General features: G+C 45.2%; 1 protein-coding gene across 7 annotated transcripts in view; it reads left to right on the top strand.

The window, feature by feature from the left end:
* The window catches only part of RARS2 (arginyl-tRNA synthetase 2, mitochondrial), a 57584-nt gene extending 35349 nt beyond the window's left edge, over positions 1-22235 (top strand). For 4 of the 7 annotated variants that reach the window (XM_043542643.1, XM_037894446.2, XM_043542644.1 and 1 more), the window contains 8 exons: positions 4650-4726; positions 5294-5418; positions 9910-9977; positions 10081-10190; positions 11070-11165; positions 16059-16133; positions 16784-16847; positions 20647-20794. In XM_043542643.1, the coding sequence (XP_043398578.1) occupies positions 4650-4726; positions 5294-5418; positions 9910-9977; positions 10081-10190; positions 11070-11165; positions 16059-16133; positions 16784-16847; positions 20647-20733 (702 nt within the window). In that variant the 3' untranslated portion in view covers positions 20734-20794. Of the gene's footprint in view, positions 1-4649; positions 4727-5293; positions 5419-9909; positions 9978-10080; positions 10191-11069; positions 11166-16058; positions 16134-16783; positions 16848-20646; positions 20795-21859 lie in introns of those variants that run through there. The other 3 variants (XM_037894448.2, XM_037894447.2, XM_037894450.2) reach the window with 3 other exon arrangements.
* Positions 22236-24489: the final 2254 nt, after the last annotated feature.

Raw genomic sequence — 24489 nt, 5'->3', positions numbered from 1 at the left:
ATTGGTGCTCATAAAAATAAGTGATTAATAGCTATTGTCAGGCAAACTGCAGGTAGGCCTTGTCCAATCATCCCCACACACCTCTGCCAGTGACCTGACTGGCCCCAGATCTCTCATGAGTAGCACTTCCAATCTCACTGAATTGTACCAAACTGCATGATAGTGTTTTGTAATGTCCATCAAACTCACTGCCTCATGTGGCCCAAGCTGGATTTGACTATAGGTTATCTGAGGTTAGACTTCCATGAACCTAACCTAGAGTACTGATGATTTTTAGTCTATGTTTGGAGATATTCAATTATTATATACAAATATATTTTGAGTCCCAGTGTTTAAAAGCTAGTTGGAATTTACTCAGAGGTCTCTAAATCTTATTTCATGAGATTATAAAGGGTTTTTTTTTAAAAAAAAAAGAAAATCAAACCAGTTTATTGCTGGTAATTCTGTAAATTACTATATAAATTCATTCATAACAATTGTAAGTTTATCCTACTATTTATTTCATAAGGGCCTGTAAGAGTGTAAAAGCATGACATCCAAAAAGGTATAAAATACTCAAGGTTTATTATGGAGGTGTTGGTAAGGATGCCAAGTTAACGTTCACTGTAGTTCAGTGTTGCACTTAAAGCAGGGATTGAACATCTTTGTTATATGTGAAAAATGCAGCGTATCCTCCCCTGTCGGTTTTCAAATTTCCCATATAGTTAAAACTCACTCCATAGGCTACATTTCAATTTTTTTTTTTAAGGATTAATGGTCATTTTTCACTGTTATTCTTCATATTCTCCCCTTCAGCAGAAACCTTAATTTTGTACAGTAGCGTCATCATGCAAAAACCATATAGTTATGATTAAGCAATTTTAGTGTCTGTGGACCCAGATTATATTAAATGAGTCTTTTAAAAATCTGTTTAATCCCTCCTCCCGCCCTCACCCCATGATGTCACCAGAGGGCAGAGTTAGTTATTTGGGTGCCCGAACTATGCATTTCCATATCTTTTAGCCAGTTTGGGATTATTAATTTTTTTTGGTTTAATGTTAGCTGTGAATTTCTGGGTTTTGAACATTTGATTTTGGAATAGTTACCAGATGCTTGTAGTGTAGTTTACTCTAAGTTACTGATATGTAGTCTCAACTGTAACTGTGTTTTAACATAGTTTTTGGTTGGAATTTTTATACTATTCTAAACATTTTAATCCACTTGAGACCACTATAAAAACTGTAATTTTATATATTACTCCTGAATTTACATCCTGATTAAAAAAAGGGCACTGTCCAAAATGATGCTTGTAAAATTAGGTCAACCAATGTTGTTTTAGGCCCCAATCCTGCAAATGTCTACAGGTGTGCTGCACTATATGTTCTGTGAATAGTTCCAGTGAAGTCAGTGGGTAAATCTTTGAAGGTTCAGAGTCTTGGTTTGTGAGTAAACAGCATCATTCCTCCTTGCTGCCTGACTACTCTATTCATATAGCGAAACAAGGTAGATTTAAATATAGGAGAATCATACCTCAGAGACCAGGATTCTTGGATATTTCAATACTTGGCCTGCTGGCAGGAGCTGAGAAAGCTGCACGACTGGTGTGTGGTAGTGTCAGGAGTAGAATATGAACTCAGTGCTAGCTCTGGAAATTCCTGGCCTGGGCTTGGAAAAAAATAAAGGAGAACAAAAATCATTCAGTTCTTGCAGTAGTGGCCTGTCAAATATGGCCTGGGAGGCTGTAGTTCAGGAGCAAACTAGAATGAAGGAGTGGTGGTGAGTCCTGCCATCTTAACTAGGTGAGGGGACCTGCATCCCATGATGCCTGTAGCAAACCTGTTGTTGAGTACAGAGAAAGGCTAATTCCAATGAGAAGTCTGTAACAGTCACAGGGGAGATGAACTGAAAGATGAGGAGAGCAGCAAATGTATATTTAATTTAAAATATTAATATTTGAGAGATGAGCATTATCTGTTAGTAAGGAAAAAAATCAAATGCACAATTACAAACTAAACTGTAACGAGGCAGTAGTACTCCTGAAAAGGATGTGGGGGTTACAGTGGATCACTAATGGAATATGATGCAGTTATGAAAAAGGCTAATATTCTGGGGCATATTAACAGGAGTCTCGTATGTAAGACACGGGAGATAATTGTTCTGTTCTACTTGGCACTGGTGAGGCCTCCGCTGGAGTACTGTGTCCAGTTTTGGGCACCACATTTTTGGAAAGATGTTGATAAACAGGAGAGAGTCCAGAGGAGAGCAACAAAAGTAATAAAATGTTTAGAAAACCTGACCTATGAGGAAAGGTTAAAAAAACTGGGCATGTTTAGTCTCGAGAAAAGAAGGCTGAGGTGAGAGCTGGTAACGGTCTTCAAATATGATAAGGGCATTAAGGGCTGTTCTGAAAAGGACAGTGATTCAATTGTTTTCCATGTTCACTGAACTTTCTAACTATTAGGATAGTTAAGTACTGAAATAGGCTTCCAAGGGAGTTTGTGGAATCGCTGTTGTTGGAGGTTTTTAAGAACAAATTAGACAGATACCTTTCAGGTATGGTCTGTGCATGCTTGGTCCTGACTCAGCATGGGGGATTGACTAAATGTCCTCCTGAGGTCCCTTCCAACACTATATTCCTACGATTCTATGATTATACAGCATGTGTGTTTAAAATATATACATTTGTCTCTGGCCCAGTGCCCCAGAAGTGCTGAAATGTCACATAAGATCATAAGAATGACCATACTGGGTGAGACTAAGGGTTCATCTAGCCCAGTATCCTGTCTTCTGGCAATCACCAGTGTCAGATGCCTCAGAAGGAACAAACAGAACAGGGTAATTTCAAGTGATCCAGTCCTAGCTTCTGGCATTCGGAGGCTTAGGGACAGTCAGAGCATGGGGCTGCACCTCTGACCATCTTGGCTAATAGCCATTGAGGGACCTATCCTCCATGAACTTATCTAGTTATCTTCTGAACCCTGTTATACTGTTGGCCTTCACACCATCCCCTGGCAATAAGTTCCACAGGTTGACTCTGTGTTGTGTGAAGAAGTACTTGTTTATGTTTGTTTTAAGCCTGCTGCCTATTAATTTCATGTGGTGACTCCTGGTTTGTGTGTTATATGAAAGGATAAATAACACTTCCTTCTTGCCTTTCTCTGCACCATTTAATTTTATAGACCTCTGTCATATCCCCGTTTAGTCGTCTCTTTTCTAAAATGAACAGTCCAGTCTTTTTAATCTCTCCTCATATAGAAGCTCTTCTGTACCCTTAAATCATTTTTGTTGTCCTTCCCTGTATCTTTTCCAGTTCTAACATATCTTTTTTGAGATGGGGTGGCCACAACTGCACACAGTATTCAAGGTGCGAGTGTGCCATGGATTTATATAGTGGCATTATGATATTTTCTTATTTCTGTCTTTTTTCCTAAATGGTTCCTAACATTGTTAGCTTTTTTGACTGCTGCTGCTGTTGCACATTGAGCAGATGTTTTCAGAGGACTATCCACAATGACTCCAAGATCTTGATCTTGAGTAGTAACAGCTATTTTAGACCCCATCATTTTGTAGGTGCAGTTGGGATTATTTTTTCCAATATGCATTATTTTGCACTTATCAGTGTTGAATTTCATCTGCTGTTTTGTTTGCCCAGTCACCTTTGGCCTTAACTATCTTGAATAATTTTTTATCATCTGCAAACGTTGCCACTTCATTGTTCACTCCCTCTTTCAGATCATTAATGAATACGTTGAACAGCAAAGATCCCAGTATCCCAGGGGAACCTTGATGTTTATTTCTCTCCATTGTGAAAACTGATCATTTATTCCAACCCTTTGTTTCCTATTTTTTAACCAGTTACTGATCCATGAAAGGGCCTTTCCTCTAACCGATGACTGCTTAGTTTCCTTAAGAGCCTTTGGTGAGAGACCTTGTCAAAGGCTTTCTGAAAGTCCAAGTACACTATATCAATTGGATGACCCTTGTTCATGTGTTTGTTGATCCTTCAAATAATTCTAATAGATTGGTGAGACATGATTTCCCTGTACAAAAGACATGTTCCCCAACAAATCATGTTCATCTGTGTGTCTGATAATTCTGTTATTCACTATGGTTTCAACCAGATTGCCTGATACTGAAGTTAGGCTTACTGGCCTGTAATTGCCAGGATCAACTCTGGAGCCTTTTTTACAGGAGACACTGGGGGATGGGAGTGCTGAACAGACAGAGAATTCAGACCACAGCAAGGAACTGCCTTGTGGCTTTCAGTGGAAACCTTTTCAGCCAGTGCTGGTACATCATTTATAGATCTTATGGGTTTCTGCCAGGTATTCGTATTGATGATGTAAATCGAGCGCCAATGGTAGGGGCTTCAAGGCTCAGCCCTAGGTATGAATGCATCCGTTCTGATGGGAGATTAGACAAAATATATGAATTCAAAGGTGATATTTAAAGTAGATTAATTCAAAGGCCTGTACTAAAATGATATAGAATAAACTGTTTTCAAAAAGATAAAGTGTTTTATCATTAGTAAGATTCTAGAGTGGGTTGATGTCAAAGTACTTTATGCTATTATATCTTTCAAATCCAATCTGGTTTCCTAGATCTTAGTTCTGCTGTCTCTCTACCTAAGCAGGGATATCTTCTAAAATGCACCCATTTTTTCCCTTAAGACAGATAAAAGTCAAAACGCTCACTTTGAACAGCTGTTCCAAATACTGAAGCTCATGGGCTACCAATGGGCAGAAAGGTAGGTGTGGGTGTCATAATTGCTACTTTTTTATTGGGGTGGGGATATATTAAAAAGGAAAAACGAGCAATGATCAGAAATTCTTTAATAGGCCCCTTGAAGCTCCTTGGTATGAATGGTGGGGTACATAAAAGCAAGAAAGGAGGAAATGTTGCCTGTCAAAGACATTACACCTCAGTATCTGTACACTGTGTGCTCATATAGTAATAATCTTAAGAGCTAATATACTTTTATGAGTGTAATATTTTACATCCTGCCTCATCTTAACTTATTGTACTGAGTCTTCTATATTAAAGCCTAACACAGCTGTTAGAAAGTACCAGTCTCCTGAGGGTGTATGAATGACCAGGTTATCATAATTCTGGTCCTTTCTGTCTAATTATAAGGTGTGCATGGAGAGATGGTTTTTTGAAGTGAGGTAATGATGACATTGTTGAGCTTTCTATGTTGAATGATGTTTGTTCAGCTGTTACTACTACATCCTAGTTCAGGGCCTTGCCTGAACAAACATTGCAGGCATTTCTGTTGATTAAAATGTGATTTTAGATCCTGCTGTTTTCAATGCAGGTGTCAGCATGTGTCTTTTGGGCTAGTGCAGGGGATGAAAACACGAAAAGGAGAAGTGGTTTTCCTGGAAGATGTTTTAAATGAAGCTCGCTCAAGGATGTTACAAAACATGGCTGCTGCAAAAAGTTAGCTGATTCAGGTTTTATTCATTTCTCTTGAAATATTTCCATGCAGATTACAATATCCCTTTCTCCTTCCCCCTCCATCACTCTCCCCCAAGTCCAGTAACCCAGAGCAACAGGCTCTGATCTGTGTCTTTCCACCATCTGTGATGATATAATTAAAGTAGTAATAACACTTTGCCCTTCCATAGCTAGAATCTCAAATAGCTTTCCCGAAGCATAGGAGGCCATACAGCTTGAAAAACATGAATGAACTTTGCCTCACACCCAACCCTGCAATGTAGGGAAGCTATTGCCCCTTTTGATGGACGGGCAAGGCGCTTTTATCTTACCGTGATGCAGCAAGTTAGTGGCTGAGCTAGGAGCAGAACCTGGGAGTGAATGGCACTTAAGCTCCTAAATCACTTTTGAAAATGGAACTTAGTCTCCTCACTCACACAGGCACTTCTGAAAGTTTTACCCACAACCCTTAATCTTGCTCTTCCTCACTTCCTCATTTAGACAATGGCAATAGTTCCTTAACTCACAGAGTTGTTTGAAGTGTTTCATTAATGTTTGAAGTGCTCAGATACCAGGGAGGGCATTTCCAAAGGCACTTACCTGCCATTTGTTGCTTTGAAAATCTTGCCTATAGTGATATGGGCTATTAAGTGTCTCATTGTCCTCGCCGTTAAGACTGCACAACTCTGTGCTGCTTGCATTTCCATTCTTGTATTCTCTTTTCCACCTACACCATCTCACAAGCCCTATCTTCAGTTGAATCCTCTCTCCTTAATGCTCTCTTTGTTCCCTGCTTACTCCTGGGGGAGTTCTGTGCCAAAAAATTAAAAATTCTGCGCATAGTATTTTAAAGTTCTGTATATTTTATTTGTCAAAATAACACAATATAGTCATGCCAGTTTCAATTATTTTGATAATTTATTTCAAAATGCCTGTCAGCAAGTATGTCTGTAACAATACGGACAACAAAAAAGATTCCCCCAGAAGCAGAGAGTTCAAGAAACCTCTTCGACAGCCCACTTCCTGTTTCTTTGTTATGCTTTTGTTGGGTACCTCAGTCTGGGTGTGTCACACATGCCAGGTGGGCACAATTTAGGGGAATAATATGCCCTCCCAGTCTTTTAGTCAATTCTCATTTTTCCAGCCCCCATATGGTTACCGTATTTCAAGTTCCCAAATAGAGGACACTGCCAGGGGGAGCTGGAGGAGGGGTACAGTTGGGGGCTGTTGGAGGGGGTATTTGGGTAGGTCTGCAAGGGGACTCCCCCAGCCCAGAAACCCGCACCCCCTTCCTTTCCTGAGCCCAGTCACAGGCTCCGCCCCACACAGCTTTGTAACTGTCCCACTGGGCAGAGATGGCCTGTACCTGCTGATAGTGTGTGTGGGGGGGGATGTCACTTGAGTCACGCACCCCCACCTCAGCAGACCCCTTCCCTTATCCTCAGTCTCCCTTCCCAGAAAGCAGCAGCCTCTCCCTGCAGCTCCCAGCTGTTGCTCCTGTTTCTCCCTGCAGGGTGCAGCTCACCGGCTCCGGCAGTTGCTGTGCAGGGAGGGAGCCCGGCCACACTATGTGACCAAGCAGGGCTGGCAAACCTGGGAACCACAACCTGGCGTCACCTCCTGCGCAGGCGCGCTGCGAGCTGCGGAGCCATATTCGCTGGGTCCAATGGCACCTAGTGGCAGTCAGCAGCTCTGCAGCACCAATTCTGTGGGGAAAAATAAAATTCTGCACAGAACATTAATTCTGCGCAAATTTTGCCTTGCAAGTGGTACAGAATTCCCCCAGGAGTACCTGCTCCCACTTGTGCCTCTGGATCTTTTTCTTGCTGGATCAGCCTCTCTTCCTGTGCAACAAACATCCACTGCCCTCTCCTTCAAATATCTCCTTATCATTTCTTCATAGCCTTTCATTATTGATTGACCTCAACTGTGACTGCTTCTACCCACTCCAGCTTCCTTGAATTGTATGTGTCCTACCTCGATTGTGAACTCTTTGTGGCAGGCACCGAAGTTGTGTTTTGTAAAGCACTCTGTAACCCTATTGTGCTAATAAGTAATACATAATAATTTCAATCATTATCTGATACTGTGGGATTTTAATACATTTTAATTTTGAGGGGAGGCAGAAGGGATATCAGCACAGAACCAGGGAATTGATGGTTTTTCAAAAAGATTTGCTTAAGTGCTCCAGGTTCCTATAAATGCAGCAGACTGTGGGTGAGAGTCATCCTTGTAACTTCATGGCATCAAACTCAGGATCAGCTGTGCAGCAGGGCTCCTAGCACCTATGCCAAAGGGCTTTCCATTGATCTCTCTGGGCTCAGAAAGTGGTGGGGCTGGAGATGCTTGTTTTTGTGTCACGGTGGGGTAATTGTGAGCAGTTGGCCCTGTGGGTTTTCTAGTTACAGCTAAGGGTTGTCTTTCCACCATGTTGCCAGGGAGAATTTGCTTATGGTGGTGTTAAATACTTGGCTTGCACACTAGAACTAACCCACTTAAGGTAGCTAACAAGCCCCTATGACTGGCTTATATTCGGCTGTATCTAAAATATAAACATCTGCCCTTAAAGTTGCAAAAAAAAAAAAAACCCTTCCAAACATGAACAGTGTAACCAATGCAGCGTTGTCTTCCTAAGCAGGCAGGCAGGCAAACAGTTCTAAGCAATGTGAATCGCCCCCACTCATCACAGCGGGGCATTAGCAGTGAAACCCAAGGATGACACTTTGAAACAGAGTTTTTCAAAAATTAAGGTGCACAGTTCTCACTAATATGGACAATTACCTCAGCTGCATGTGCAAATAGCCTAGCAAATGGCAGAGATAAATTCTAAATGTGCACTGCATCTTTGTTTCCTATTGAGACATGTTTAGATTTTACATAACAGCCATATCCTCCCCTCTGTCTTTATGCAAATCTCCCCCAGGAGATCAGCTGTGGATGGAGAGTAGTGTGCAGCTCTGACTTTGTAGACTTAGCCCATAGACCAGAATTAAAAAGGTCCTCTCCCCAGAATGCATTTGACAGCCTTGTCTTATAGGAAACTGCACTAGGATCCTGCTGCAAATAGGAAGAAGAGACCTAGATAGAAGGCAGATATGATCTGAATTTAAAAATGGAATGTTTTAAATAAACCAAGATTGTCACCGGGTTAAGTGAAGTTAGTGAGTCCAAACGCAATTTAATATATAGCCTGAAGATGTGGACTGGTGCACCTGGAGCTAACATTCCTTCCAAAACAGTGGTGATGTGTGCAGTCTCTGAATGTCTATGTGAAGGGTGCTATGATCCCAGCCTAGCACTGTGTACTCTCACCTCTGGGGGGGAAATAGGAATAGAACAATCCCTTCAGTGGATTGCTGCAGGGGTGAGAGAGCTGCTCGCTCACTGAGGAATTATTGCTGAAAGCAGTCACGAAATAACTTTCCAACCAAGATCCTTACAACAGCTGCACTGAAAACAGATATCCTTTGTTAGCCTATTTATCAGTGATGTTTCAAGGCAGATAAATTAGTCTCACAGTGAGAGATTTAAGAAGTTCTGTCTAGTTAGCTTATCCAAGAGAAGGCTTAGTGGGGATTTGATCATAGTCCATAACTACTCATGTGGGAGAAGATTTCTGATAGTAGAGGGCTCTTTAATCAAGCAAGCAAAGATGTAATAAGATCGAGTGGTTGGAAGCTGCAGCCAGACAAATTCAGACTAGAAATAAGGTCCACATTGGAACAATTTACCTAGGAATGTGCTAGATTTTCCATCACTTGAGGTCTCTCTGGATGTCTTTCTAAAAGATATGCTGTAGCTCAACCAGAAGTTATGGACTTGGTGCCAGAATTACAGGGTGAAATTCGATGGCCTGTGTTACGTAGTGAGTCAGACTAGACTATCCCCTTGGCCTTAAAATTTAGTAATCATATTGAGCATAAGAATGGCCCTACTGGGTCAGACCAAAGGTCCATCTAGCCCAGTATCCTGTCTTCCAACAGTGGCCAATGCCAGGTGCCCCAGAGGGAATGAACAGAACAGGTAATCATCAAGTGATCCATTCCCTATCGCCCATTCCCAGTTTCTTGCAAATACAGGTTTGGGACACCATCCGTGCCTATCCTGGCTAATAGCCTTTGATGGATCTATCCTCCATGAACTTACCTAGTTCTTTTTTGAACCCTGTTATAGTCTTGGCCTTCACAACATCCTCTGGCAAAGAGTTCCACAGGTTGTGTGTGCGTTGTGTGAAGAAATACTTCCTTTTGTTTGTTTTAAACCTGTTGCCCATTAATTTCATTTGGTGACCCGTAGTTCTTGTAAAGAAAGGCAGCCTAGATGTGAAAGGTTTTACATTCGGACTTTGTCGGCCTTTGCAGCCTGATAATTTGTTTTATTGCTGGTATAAATTTTAATCAAATCTGCCTTACCACCAGCTGCTGTCGTTCTTACCCATGAGCCAGTTACACTGTTGCAAATTTTCATCATCTGTTTTTGCTTGTATCTGTTCAGCAACTAAAGAACTGGAAAACCCTCTTGAGACTGCCGAAAAGATTGGGCTTGCAGCACTTATAATTCAGGTCTGTTTAAACTGTCTTCTGATTATTCCTTCTGTGAGAGACTGTACATTGGCACTGGGAACACTAGCTACATGATGCTGAATAGCAACTGTTCTCATTTTAGGATTTCAAGGGTCTTCTATCATCCGATTATCAGTTTAGTTGGGACCGGGTTCTCCAAAGTCGGGGAGATACAGGCGTATTCCTGCAGTACACACATGCCAGACTCCACAGGTAAGAAGAGCCTTCCAGAGTGGAGAAATTTTCTGTTTTTATTAACATCTATTTGACTCCAGTGACTGAGTAACATTTGTGATGAAGCCTTTCCTAAAGATTCGAATCTCTCATCCATACAGTTGAGACCTCAGATGGGAAAACCAAGGAAAATAAAACTTGCAAGCCCTCTCCCTCTGGCTGGGGCAAGCGGCATGGCCAGGCTGTCTCTATGTCCTAGTAATTCTTGGCTGCTGTAACAGCCGCTTGGGATGACTGATGCAAATTAGGGCATGGCAAAGAGTGGCCCCAAGATCAGTGGTGCTCTGCTTATAGCCAAGGAATCTGGCCTGGAGTCTTCTGGGTATGCGAAATACACCTTGCTACAGTATTTAAACTGTGATTTGACTGAACTTTCCCGAGCGGCAGTGACCGACTCCAGCCTTAATTCTGTCCTTTTGTGATCGCCCAAAATTGTATCTTAGGGAATTTTAAAAATCCATAGGAGAAATACCGAGATTGAAGATAAAGCACTTGGTCAGACTGTCGACATCGGCATTGTGTCATACTCCTGAATTGATTTTTAATTCCAAAAAGGTCAGACTTGACAGTGCCCTTTGAAACTGTCATGTTCTTTCATGGGATCTTTCTGTAAAGTTACTGACGTGTATATTGAATGCTGGCTCAAGTAAAATAGCTTTTTGTCTTGGATTTAACTCAGCTAGTCTAACTCAGATGTTTTAGTCATCTTGCAAACAGTGTATCTAGATTCAAATTTTGTTCTCCTTTAAGTGCACGTTGGTTTTAATTCTTACGCAGCTTTGCTGCTGAAGGTTGTTGGGTTTTTTTTAAATTTATAAGAGTGTTTGTTTTCTCACACTGGGCTCTTATGTTTTCTAGTTTAGAGCAGATGTGCAGGGACGGGCAATCAACTGACATTAACACAGCTTGTTTACAAGATCCACAGGCCATCTCCGTACTCCAGCATCTTCTCAGGTATTTACTATTTGTCTTTCCAAGAAGCAGATCCATCAGGGTTTGATGCCTGCATGTTGAATAAATTATTAGTTACATGGCAGTGGAAGAGTAGAAGTGAACATCTTAGGCAATAACTTGTTGATCACTGGGCCTACTGCACAAGCCCATACTTGCAATACACATGTTTAGATGTAAATGAATGTGTTGATTTCAGAAGCTGAATGAAAAAGGATCATGTGGGGAAAATACCTTTGAGTAATTGGATGCCTGTTAATAATTGTTAATACTGTTCACAGTATTGGGTGCCTGTAACTAATTGTTACTTAGTTGCTAATGAGGAAAGATTAGTACAGTTCTTTTGTAAATGTAATAAGCTATATAAACATTGGTCATCATCATAAACATAGACCTGGTGGATGGGATCTCTGGATCCCATGGAAAAGGGGTGTGGAAATGCTCTTAGGAGGAAGGGAATGGAACATCCACCCACTTCCAGTAGCCATGAAGGACACCCACACACCAATCCCTAAAAATAGTACTTAGTTCATATATAGTGCTTTTCATTGATAATTCTCAACATTCTGACAAAGCTGAGCAAGCATTATTCATAGGTGTGAAATCTCAAGCACAGAAAGATGTGAGGACTTTCCCAACGCCACACAGGAAGTCAATGGCAGAGCTGAATATAGAGCCCAGAACTCCCAGCTTGAATGTCCTAGACCCTGCACCATGCTGCCACTCTCCATGCCATCCTCCCTCCAGGCAGTCAAGAGCAAAAGCCTTCCTAGCGGCTTAAACCCACTTTCATTGCTTTGATTGTGGCCTTTGACAATATAACAAAAATACTTGGCCTTTGATCTGGTCAGTGTTAAACATCATTTACCTAGATGATGGTCTTTGTAGACCAGTGAATCTCTTGGAATGGTAGATTTGTGGTAGCACATCTTCCCTGAAGAAGCTGACTTACTCCACTTAACGTAAGATTGGCCATACTGGGTCAGACCAATGGTCCATCTAGCCCAGTTTCCTGTCTCAGTGTCAGGTGCTTCAGAGGAATGAACAGAACCGGCAATCATCAATTGATCCATTCCCTGTCCTCCACTCCCAGGTTCTGGCAGTCAGAGGCTAGACAGAAGAATTCTTTAGGAGATCCGCTCAGGAATTTTCAGACAAAGCTGAAAATACCAATTTGTTGAAACCAAAATGTTTCATGGAAACATGTCAGTGTTGATGAACTTTTGATGGAACACAGGGCAGGGCAGCTCAGCCATGTGACTGCCCCAGCACAGCAGACCCAGGACTTCCAGGGTCCCCAGCTCTCATGGCTTCCAGGCTCTCTGCCACAGAGCTGCAAACCCCAGCTCCCAAGCTCTGAGGCTCCCGGCTCAGTTGTGGTTCCCAGGGCTTCTAGGCTTTTGGCTCCCAGGGTCAATTTCAAAAAGTTCTAAACTAATTTTTTTCTAATTTCCCTTCCACAGCAAATTTCAAAAATTTGTTTTGTTCTGAAGCTGAACAGTTTTGTTTTTTAATTTCCCATGGATGGGAAATTCTGACTTTCAGCCAGCTCTACTCATTAGTTTATTTCATGTGGCTACAGATTGCAGTAGCAGAGACATGCCTCTTCATTTAATAGCCACTTGACGGTTCAGTGAACTTGGTATTAGCAACCAGCTGTGACAAAGTCAGGCCGGACGGCTACAAGAGGGTGTGGGAAGGCTGATATGTTAGCCCCAGAATGTTAAAGGTCCTTTTTCCTACAGGCTGATACTCCTGAGGGAATTATGTGCCAAAAAATTAAAAATTATTCACAAAATATTTTAAAATTCTGCAAATTTTATTTGTCAATAAATAAGCGTAGCTCTAGCGTGGCAGTGGGGAACACAGGCCACTGGCTACACTGAGGTGGGAGATCACCCTTAAGCCCCTACCTCCCCCAGTCCAGCCTCGGCAGTGAGGCTGCACCTGACCCTGACACAGTGCAAGGGCTGGGCCTGTCCCAGAAACACCCTGGGGCCCTGCCCCTCTGTGCCAGGCGCACCAGGTGTGGGTGGGCAGGCTCAGCCCAGCAAGACCCAAGTGTGGAGGGGCTTAGTGTGGGGGTTTCCAGGTGTGAGGCGAGACGTTTCTGTGGGGGGCAATGTGGGTGTGGGCAGCTCAGTGGAAGATCTGGATGCACAGGGGCATGTTGTGGGGTTCCAGGTGCAGAGGTAATGGGATTTACCCAGGGGATCCAGGTGATGGTGGTTGGGCTCAGCGAGGGGGTCTGGGTATGGGGAGATGGGGCTTGGCTGGGGGAGGTGTCTGGCTGTGGGGGCTTGGGTGGGGGGTCTGCATGCTGGGGGAGTGGGGCTTGGAAGGGTGGAGGTCCAGGTGCAGCTGGTTGGGGCTCAAGTGGGGTGGGGGTCTGGGTGTGGGGGGCTTGTAAGAGGGTTCCAGTTGTAGGGGGGTAGGGCTTGTCAGGGTGAGGGTTCGGTGGGCCTTCTTAATAGGAGAGCCCCAGCTGCTGTCGAGGGGATGCCACATGCCGGGATCCTGCTGCCCCCCACCCCATGATTCCCCTATCTTTTCCATCCCCCTCTGCTCACTCCCACATTCCCTCCCACTGCCCTATTCCACCCCCTTCCTTCCCCACTGCCTCTTCCCCTCCACCCTTACCCTCATTTCTGCCACTCCCCCTTACTCAGGCTCACTGTTCCACAGAAAACAGGAAGGCTCCCAGAACACAGAAGGGGAGCAGAGCTGGCACTAGGACCCAGGAGGCTGCGTTCAGCTGCTGAGTCTCCTTGCTGGACAATGCAACCTCTGAGCTGGGAAGCTCTGCGTTTGCAGAAATAAGGAGGGAGGGGGGCAGTGGCACGTAACCCCGTGTGCTCCCCCCCATGCATCGCCTCCGTTTGGGGGGCAATCCCTCCCCCCCAGAAAACTGCATACATGGTCACTCCCAGAGCGGCTTCTCTGTCATTTTCTGCAGGGAAAAGCAGGAACTGTGCGGGGGGGGCGTTTTCTGCTGCGGACCCGCAGTCCCGCAGAACCCCCCCCAGAAGTAACACTGGCACGCACATACGCTCAGCCCCCGGGTGATCACGCAGGCACGCATGCCCTGTCTCTGAGGCTGCTCCAGGCACGCTGGAACGGACGCGCTGCCGGGGAAGAGGCGCATGTCCCCCAGCGGATTTTGTTTTGCCTTTTTCTGCGTGGGGGGGCACAGAAAAATGCGGGCCATTTCAATTCTGCGCCCCCACGTTGGTGCAGAAATCCCTCAGGAGTAAAGCTGATGAGGGGTTACCTCAGGTCAATTAGGGACACCTGAACCCAATTAAGGGCTGCCTGAGGCCTTTAAAAAAAATCTCTGGGGAGAGAAAAGGCAGGAGAGGGAGAAACTACTGCCAGGCTGCTGGTAGCAGGGAAATAAGCTTCTCCAGGCTAAAGGGTTGAGCTCCTTCTCACAGGGGAATAACCAAACCTGAGCACCTGCTATGGGGCAAGCAACGGGATGATGCCTGCCCCAGCGAGGAGGCAGGGGAAGTATCCCCCTTTGGTTTTGTGTTTATGAGACGTTTTCCCTTTTGTTTGGTGAAGGATCACCTCTTAGACCGACCCTGGGGCCTACCCTGGAAACACGGCCAAAGGAACACAGAAGGGGGAAGGCAAACACTGCCTAGAGTGGGGCTGATTTACCTCAGGCCCGCCATTGGCAGAGCGGGCGAGATGAAGGAGGTGTCTTGCCACACAGCTCATGGTGTTCTTAAGTACCTTTTAAATAGAAACCAGTGTGTAATACTGACCACTTCACTCATGAGACCAGCAACTGTTATTGTTTTTAAAATAAAATCACATCTTGTGGCAACACAACTCACCTCTAGGCTAGTAGCTGCTACATTTCCCCCAAGACCCTACACATGGCCACTGATGCAGCACACGTGCATGAGGCTGTGAGCTCTTTGGGGCAGGAAACGTTTTTCATCATGTGTTTAGACAGCACCTGGCACAATGAAGTCTTCAGCCATGACTGGGGCTCTTAGCACTACAGCAGTACAAAAATAAATAAGTCAATTTTGGTTTGCATGCAAGGGAGGTTAATGTGGAGCTGTCATAGAAGTGCAGTTCCTCTAAGGCCGTCTCCTGATTGCTGAGTCCTCCCCCACCCTGCCTGCCCTGCTGTGGCCACTCCCCAGTTTTGCTGTAACTTGACCACAAGAGATAACACTACCAGGGAAGCTCTGCTTTTGTAAGAACTCACATTGGGATGGGAGGACGTGGAAATCTATCGAAGAGCAGAGCGGAGTGGCAGAAGATCCTCTTTCATAGTTCTGCTTTGGAGGGGACCCTGCTCTGAAGATCAGAGCTGTCAGGTGCAGGATTATTCCTACTAGCCTGTCAGAGAGAGCACGCAACAGAACTGTTCGGGAAAATTTTCTCTCTGCAGATCTGTACATGTTTGAGTTTTAATACTGTTTTTCATCTCAGCTGACTGTATTTCCATATTTTGAGAACCAACTTTTTTGTTTATATCTACTAATTGTAATTTTATGAGAGTCCCTTTAAACTGTTGAAAATTCTGAGTCCCCTTTATTAAAAGGCCACATCCTTTAAGGTACTGCTTTATGACAGGGCCTCAAGTGGTCATTTAATGTAGATTTTTCTTCTTATAAGGACCCACAGTGAGTGATAAGATTTAAAGCAGAACATAATATTCCAGGAGCAACTGTTTATTGTCTTTGCTTTTGACCACCTGTTGTGAGCTCTGAAATCTACAATATTAATTCAGCAAGTTTTAAATGTACTTCTGTATTATGATGATGCTATTCCCAACACGCTGCAGTCCCTTTCTTTATTCCTGTTCTAAGAACTTTAGTTAGTTTTCTTGTGATTGCAAGCTGAGCTCTGAACTGTCCCTTACTTTCTCCCCAGCTACGATGAGGTACTGTATAAATCCTCTGAAGATCTTCAGCCCAAGCACATCGTCAGCTACCTCCTAACGCTCAGGTAAGGAAAGAAATATTTGCTATCGCTGAACAGCTTTAATTCTCAGTTTCACTAGAATCAAACTCCAGCAACATCGACAAGTCAGTACAAGCAAGCGTAGACCGTCCAGGCGTCCGGGTGTACTGTTCCCAATCTGAACTCCGCAGCTAGGCCTTGTGGGCAGACCTAAAATCCCAAATCTGCATCCGTTTGCACATGGGACAGGGTTGGATCTAGATCTAAATGTGGTGGCTCAGGCTCTTCTCTTGGAGGAGGGGAGAGGGAGAAACAAAGGAGGATAAGTGAAGCAGAATAAGTTGATAACACAAATCAAACTTGTAATCGCTGACACAGGAGTGGGTGTCCCTTCGGAAATGTTACAGTGCCCCAGACCAAATAACCCTTTGGTCCCTATCTCATATTTCCAGTATGTACTTCTAAAATTGTATCTGTACCAGCAAGCAAAACTAGTTATTTCTTCTTTTATGAGGCAGCTGTGAGACATAAAACTCAGAATCCAGTCCTGAAAGGGACCGTTTGCCCAAAGGCCCTTATAAACTGATCTTAGTCTGGTGGTTGGGGGTGGATCTTCTAGTTCTGCTGCTTTCTGCAGCCCATGTAACTGCTCTTCTTAAGGGAATTGCTGGTTCTAATCCACTTTTCCGTTTCAGCCATCTTGCCGCTGTGGCTCATAAAACGCTCCCTGTGAAAGGCAGTGCCCCTGAACAAGCCCAGGTATTGTGCATTATTGCTGTGTGACTGTAATTCAGTGTACTTGAGCTGTGTAGCCAAAGAGAAACACTGTCTGTCCGGCAAACGACTGCTTACGAGGACACATCTATTCACGCTCCAAACAGTTGAAACTAAGAGGCGCTCTTGGAAGCACTAACTGTAGGGATAGCATGAGGCTGGTTCTGAGCTGCAGAATTGCCCTTTTTTCCAATGAAGGAGCAGAAACTCATGGCTGCAAGCCCACCCTGACTGCCAAGGGCTCTCTCTGGACCTCTTCAATGTGACTCTGAGCACCACTTAGAGGGAATTGCTTCAGAGCAGTTGTTCCCTTTCTCTCTCATTTTCTTCTCCCTAATATTCCGGAGAGTGTTGAACATTCTGGTTAGTTTCTGATGGTTTCCTCAGCTTAAGTGGGAGGACAGAGCTATGTGAGGTGACTGAACCCCCACTCCCTAATTCCGCCTACACAATACAAATTGTCTATACTGCTAGTCTACCAACATAGGCTGTCTACTCCTATGTGCAGTTCCACCTAGATGCAAATTAGAAGGCTGTGAATCTTTGGGCGAGAGATCTGATCCCTTAACTATTGAGTAAATGCTACCCTAATTACACCATCTTTTGTTCTGTCTCATACTGATCTGAAAAGTAATTGCGTATCTGCCTTTGATGATGACTCTTCCTTCAGGGTTGAGCTTTGCAATGTTCTGTTGTGAAAAATAAGTGAGAAGATTACAAAGAAGATATTCCATATGGTTGAGCTTAAAGCTCCATTGACTTTAATGCACCTTTTAGTAAGCACAACTTTTTTGATAGACGTGAGGTCAGATTCCCTGTAATTCTGAGGAGTGGTGAAAGTTAGGTCCTCCCCCTTGTCTCCTATCTTTTGAGCTACATTGAGCTCTTATTCAGGTCTGGGAAAGGTACTCAGGAGTGGCACAGCAAAGTATGAATTTAACCTCCAACCAAAAATACCCTCTCACCTGTGGGTGAACACTTTTCACTTTTCACTCTATATCTGACCTGCCTGTCCCCATCCTCAAAGAAAACCTGCACAACACTTTCAAAAGACAAGCCTGGGAGCTTAAATTCATAACTTTGCTAGACACTACAAGTCAAAGACTGTATAAAGTCACAGGATTTATGGTTTATTACAACAATCTATAACTCACTGTACCCCCGTTTTGGCCTATGACTGCAGGCATGTTAACAGGCCACTTCACCTTGCCGGTCCCTTCTAATATGTGTTAATTACTTAGGCTAAAAAATCTGTTCCTCCTTGTATTTTGCGGTGACACTCGGGCTTGGTCTACACTACAGTTAGGTCAACATAAGGCAGCTTACATCAATTTAATTATGTCAGTGTACACACTACAGCCTGGCTTCCGCAGATGTAAGTGCTCTACTACACTGACGTAATAGCTCCACCTCCATGAGGCGTAGGGCTTATGCCAGTGTAGTTAGGGCAACACAATGTCCCTGCAGACACTGCCTTACTTACATCAGCTGTTGGCTGTCATTCTTGTCAATTTCACAGCTCCATGCTGGGAGCCGTGAAATTGACAAGAAAGCTGCACTGTCAATCGGGCAGGTGGGGGGCTCCAGCTAGAGCCCGGCTGCCCCCCAGGTACCTGCTCCCAACACAGCTGCTGTCCGTGCTCCCCGCTCTGAGCTTCGATGCAGCTGCTGTACTCCCCACAGGGAGCCAGGATGTGCCCTCCCGGCTCCGAGCCAGTCGGCTCCCTGGGGGGAACCTGGTGACTGCCCCAAGACGTCTGGCTCCCCACCAGGAGCTGCCCAGACTCTGAGTGCAGAGCTCTCCCCCGGGAGCCCGGCTGCGGTGGGGAGCGGAGAGCCCAGGAAAGCAGGTGGGCTTCTGGTGGTGGGGAGCCGGGAGCCTCCAGGTAATACCAGGGCTCCCCGTGCGGAGCACTGAGCCTCCAGGCAGCAGCCCGGCCCAGCTCCCTGCTGATCCTATGTTAAGTCATCTTACAACTATTGCAGTAATTACTGCAGCAGTTCATGTCCACGCTATCCTTCTTCTGTAAGTGGTGCGTGTCGTCACCAGGAGCATTTCCACTGACTTAAGAGGGGCAGTGTGGGAGGCTGAAAGCCCCCCACTCATATTTTTAGTGTAGACAGGCCTTGTGAGTACCTTTCCCAGACCTGAAGAAGAGCTCAGTGTAGCTCAAGAGCTGTCTCTCCAACAGAAGTTGGTGCAATAAAATATATTACTTCGCCCACCTTGTCTCTCTAATATCCTGGGACCAACACGGCTACGGCAACGCTGCCACCAAACCTGAATATGCTAGGCTGTCAGCCGAAGGTGAGAGGACATGTCTATACTCAGCTTCTCAAAGGTCCAGTGTGGCCACAAGGTGTCTGTGTCTTACCTGTGTGCTGCTTGGAACTCCTTGTTTTTCTGTCCGTTGCTGTGGCTCAGATCCACTTAAGGACTTAGGCACCGAACCCCCAGAATTAGGTGCCACTGCTAGCCACACAACCCTCACTCAATTGCTGCCTAATCCTCCAGGCACCGAAGTTACTGCCTCACTCTGGGCATCCACAGCCTTTTTATGCCTACGCGTCAGTGCAATCCATGAAGCAGGGAAGACAAGCACTCCTCTGCCTGGCTTCTTATGGGCTCTAATGTGGTAGGCATGTTAGCTGCATGTTCCAAATCTGACCAGTGGAGGAGGTGCCACCTGCCTCCCTAACGCTTACCCCAGCGGTTAGAGCACTCACCTGGGATGTGGGAGATCAGGTTCACTTCGCCCCTTTGCATGATGGGGAGAAGGGATTTAAATAGGGGTCTCCCACCTCTGAGTGCCCTCCCACTGGTCTAGCGGATATTCTGATCGGGAAGGGCGGCCTTGCTCAGTCTCTTCTGCTGAAGCTATTGCACCTGGCATAAGAGTTATTTGAAGCAGGGGGACTGGACCCTGCAGCTCCCACCTCCCAGCTGGGTGCCCTAACCACCAGTCTGTGGAGTCAGTCTCTGTGGCCCAGTGACTCTTTCAGTAATTATACCAAGTGGAATGGCTTCAACAGGAGATATTAGAATATCCTGATGGTTTGGGCACACTCCTTAGAGGTTGGAGATCCCTGTTCAGATCCCTTCTCCCCTGCAGGCAGAGGGGGGAACCAAACCTGGGTCTCCCACACCCTGGGTGAGTGCTCTAATCACTGGGCTAAAAGTTACAAGGGAGGCAATCCTACGCCCCCACCCTTCTTGTACAAGGAGCCAAGGGACCTAACTCAGGTTTTATGGATCCCATTATTGTTCCAGAGGTGTCTAAAAGATAGGCATTGCAACAGCTGAGTCCCTTTGTGGATCCAGATCAATTGTCTCGTGCTCCACCATGGCAGCTCTCCACTCTGCTTGCTCCTATGCTAGGCTTTCTGCAGCAGGGTCTTGTTCCCTCGGTCAGGGAGGCCAGGCTGGATGTGGCTAGAGACCTGTTTGTGACTTTGGCTTGAATGGTCTCCACAACGTTGAGAATAAATTCCGCCACTTTCACCCTTAGATCAGTTGTTCAGTGCTATTGTGGCGGAGGATGGAAGTGGCTTCCTCTAGTCCTTGAACTGCTACTAGTATTCGGCACTTTGTATCTTCATCGTGTTGAACAAACCCTAATCCTCAGACTCCTTTTAAACAAAGATGACACACAGATAGCTGTCTTCATTTTTAACAGGCTTCCTCCTAGCCCTTTCCTTGAGACTATGCTCCTTGGTCATGGAAGTATAAACTGCTATTCAGATGATGTGACTGCATAAGTTGATTGTTACTTTTATTTTGCAGGCAAGACTCCGCCTCTTCCAGGCTGCACGTTCTGTTCTAGCTAATGGAATGAAACTTCTTGGAATCACGCCTGTAAGCCAGATGTAACGAAAAGGCCTCCTGCAATGTAAATTTAAGCTTCTTAGTAAAAGTTCTTCATGAGAATCCAGCCACTGTTATGACCCTCATTGTTACTTCAGTCCTGCAAACTCTCTTCTTGTCTGGTCTTTGGTGTTCTCCTGTGCCTCTGGCAAGTGCACTAACAGCTGGTCCGGGGGCAGAACCCTGTTGTCCATTTCCCTGTCTCACTGCCACTCATAACGTTGTACCCTTGATAGTGCTTCAAGCCATTTGAAAATGTTGGCTGTAATCCCTGTTATCGATGAGGGAGGGTCATATGTTTGCCCAGTTACAGCAGCTTGGAGCACTTAATTTGCCCTTTTCCTAAGAGAATTGCCATTGAACTGTATACCCCATTGAACAAAGGCTCTCCTCCACTTGAGATCTACAGTCCTAGTACTTCCATTTCCTCTCTACATGTAAAAGAGCTTTCAGTTATTGGATAGATGTCTCCCCTTTTCTTTTCATACACCTGGGTCAGCATGGCAATCCATTTACATCTGACCTTGTTGGCATCTTCTGTAACTCCCAAGTTCTCATTTATATCCAGTGATTCTGTTAGTGGATGGTATGCAAGGTATCTGGGAGGGTTTTGGTTTTTTGCCGGGGCAGGGTGCTTTTGCTTTGAGACAGATTCAATGTTTCACCCTCACATGTCCACAAGCATTTGAGTCCCTACTCTTGCACTTGCTCTCACTAAAAGCGTCCTCCCTTCAGTTTATTTCACTCATGTTTTTAGTCTCTAAGGTGCCACAAGTCCTCCTTTTCTTTTTGCGAATACAGACTAACACGGCTGCTACTCTGAAACCAGTTCAATATTACTTACTCTCCCACCCACCCACCTTGAGCCCTTGTTAGTGATTAAATCAAAATTTATCTAAACCTAATAGTGTAATGGCAGTAGATGCTTCATCTACTGCTGCAATGCAGTTCATACAAACTATGGTTTGGTTATGGGCTGTTCTGGATTTCCCATTGCCTTTAGGATCGTTCCCACTTCAACTATATGGCCTGGACCAGCTGCCAAATCTCCTTTTGCCCCCCAGGAGACTTCTCCCCAGTTTCAATAGAAAAGATGGCTCTGAGAAGTGGTTTTGATTTTTTTTTTTTTTAGATGAAGAAACCGCAACATGAGAACCACATCCTAATCTAAGGATAATACCACCGAGCACAAGTTGCAACCTTGGAGCAGATGTGCCATAAAACAATATGATAGTGGAAAGGAAGGTAGCCTAGCATATTACCCTATTGCTATTTCATGACTAGCAATAAAAGGCCTTGCCAGAATTTGTCTGTGTTTCCTGAATAAAATCGAAGCGTCTGTGTACTTGGAAGACTAGTTCTAAGTACAGCCCCCACCCCTGCCAGATTAGCTCTTAATGCACTACTTAAAATGGATGGAGCTGCACAGCTGCTCAATTCGCCTCAGAGGGAGGGGTAAAGGAGAAAGTTCATTTTATGAATCAGCTCAATTGTCACTACATTTCCTCGTGTTGAAAGACAGGCACCACAGGGAATGAGGAAGAGGAACACATGAGCTAATATTTCTATCCTCCATTGAGCATGTTATCTTAACCAAGCATAGGGCTCCCCTGCGAATCAATCCCTTAACGTGTATACTCCTGGGGGAAGTCTACGCCCTGGGGGGGGGTGCAGAATTCTTACCTTCTGCCAATTTCTTGGCCTCCCCCCCCGCAGAAAAATGGGGGAGCAAAGAAATCTGTGGGGAACACACGCCCCTTCTGCAGCAGCCGGGGCACAGCTGTTGGGAGCAGCCAGCAGCAGATCACCGAGGTGGGGAGGAGGGAGGCTGGGCGTGCCTGCAGAGACATTAAGGAGGTGGGGCCGGGCACCTGCCTGCAGAGCTGTCCCTCAGGGTTGCAGGGCCCAGGACAATCCCCTCCCCCGCTGCCGCCTCCACCACCCAGCTGCCACCATTGCAGGCCACCCCATCTATGCCTCAGAGCCCAGATACTGGCTTCTAGCCTCTAGACGCCCCTGGCTGGGTTTCCTAGTCTTCCTTAATAGCAGTGACAACACTTAGCAGTAGGGGATTTTCCAGGCCTGCTGAGGGTCACAGTGCATAATAAACCCAAATCAGGTCCTTTGCGTACATTCAGTTTTGCTATTGCCCCTCTATAGTCAAGTTAAATTTATCTTATTTTGTTTGTTGGGGGTTTTCTTTACCATAGAGAAGAATTTTAAAGAATAGGGAAAGGTCAGAGTGAAAATAAAAACTTGAGAGTGGCAGGGCCTTCTGCTTTTAATATCCTTTTTGAAGTTGATCAGATTTCAAGAGGCTGGTGTCTCTTTAAGGTGGGGGTAATGGGTTGCGTTTTAAGCTATTTCATGCCAATGAAGTAGAATTTCAACAGTTATTTTGTAACTGGGAGTGAGCGAGCCTCTTATGTTTGACTTTTAAGGCTCTCAAACAGTAGCAGCATTAATCCCCCATGGCCAGGTCTAAAATGTAATCAGTTATGAAAGTCAACCTGAACAAATGTACCAACACTGGTTTTCTAGAACTAAAATGGTACAAAGTGCCCTGTAGCCATTAATTGCTGTGTATGTTTTCTCTTAATGCATTGCCTATGTGGGTTGGATTGATCTATACCTTCCAAAGAGTTGAGGCTCAACTACAGCAGGGGTTTTGCCCTCTGAGGCATTTGTTGAACCTGTACAGGTTTGTCACCATTCAACAAGCAAAACACTTAAACACTTCCAGGTTTTACATGCATCCCTCTGCTGTGCACACAGAATGGCTCAATCTGGGATATGGCACAGAAAACTACTTGGAACATAGATAAAAAGTATGCATCACCCTCGAACCAAAAACCACACATAATGACTTGACACCCATACACAGATGTGAAGAAAACACCGACCTACATTATTAGTGGTTCCCCCATGTAATCAGTGAACTGGTTTCACAAATTACTCCGAACAAAAACGGGACATTTTACACTAGTCTTATAAAAGATAGAACCATCTTCACATTTTAAAAGTTACTCAATGAACAATGTACTTGTATATTGGACCAGGTGTGTTCCACTGTGGCCGAAAGCAACAATTGTACTTAGTGACTAGAGGACGCTCAGTACAGATGAAGTTATGATAGTAGGTTTTTTCCTTTCAACAGTCCATTCTTGCTCACATGCATCCTGTTAGTAAGACTAAGTTTTTGTCACATATTTTTAGTGAAAGTCACGGACAGGTCACAGGAAATAAAAATTCACGGTAGCCCCTGACTTGTCCGTGACTTTCACTAAAAATATCCCTGACAAAAGGGGAAGGTGGGTTCAGCACCCGCTGGTGCTGGGGCTCCCGGGTCCCTCACTGCTACGGTGCGTGGGAGCTCCGGGATCTCCCTGCCCCTGGGGCTGAGCTGCTGTGGGGTCCCCTCACCCTGAGCAGCTGGTAGTTGCAGAGTCCTCCAGTCGCTGGCTGCGGCTGCAGTTGGGCAGGTGTGGGGTGCAGCTGCTGGGGGTCCCCCACCAGGTTGGGAGCTGGGATGGCAGGGCTGGCTGGGAGCTCCAGCCCCAGGGCAGAAAATGTCATGGAGGTCAATGGAAGTCACAGATTCTCTGATCTCAGTGACATACTCATAGCCTTACCTATCAGTAGCAGTTAATTTACCTAAAAAGGGGGTGAGCTCAGCAACCAGTTGGTATTCCAGATGATACACCAGAGGTGGGCAAACTACGGCCTGCGGGACCGTCCTGCCCAGCCCTTGAGCTCCCAGCT

This window comes from Chelonia mydas, chromosome 3 (genome assembly GCF_015237465.2).
Source record: "Chelonia mydas isolate rCheMyd1 chromosome 3, rCheMyd1.pri.v2, whole genome shotgun sequence".
NCBI lineage: Eukaryota > Metazoa > Chordata > Testudines > Cheloniidae > Chelonia > Chelonia mydas.
Note: the sequence above shows the minus strand (reverse complement) of the source record. Positions and strands in the feature narration are given on the sequence as shown.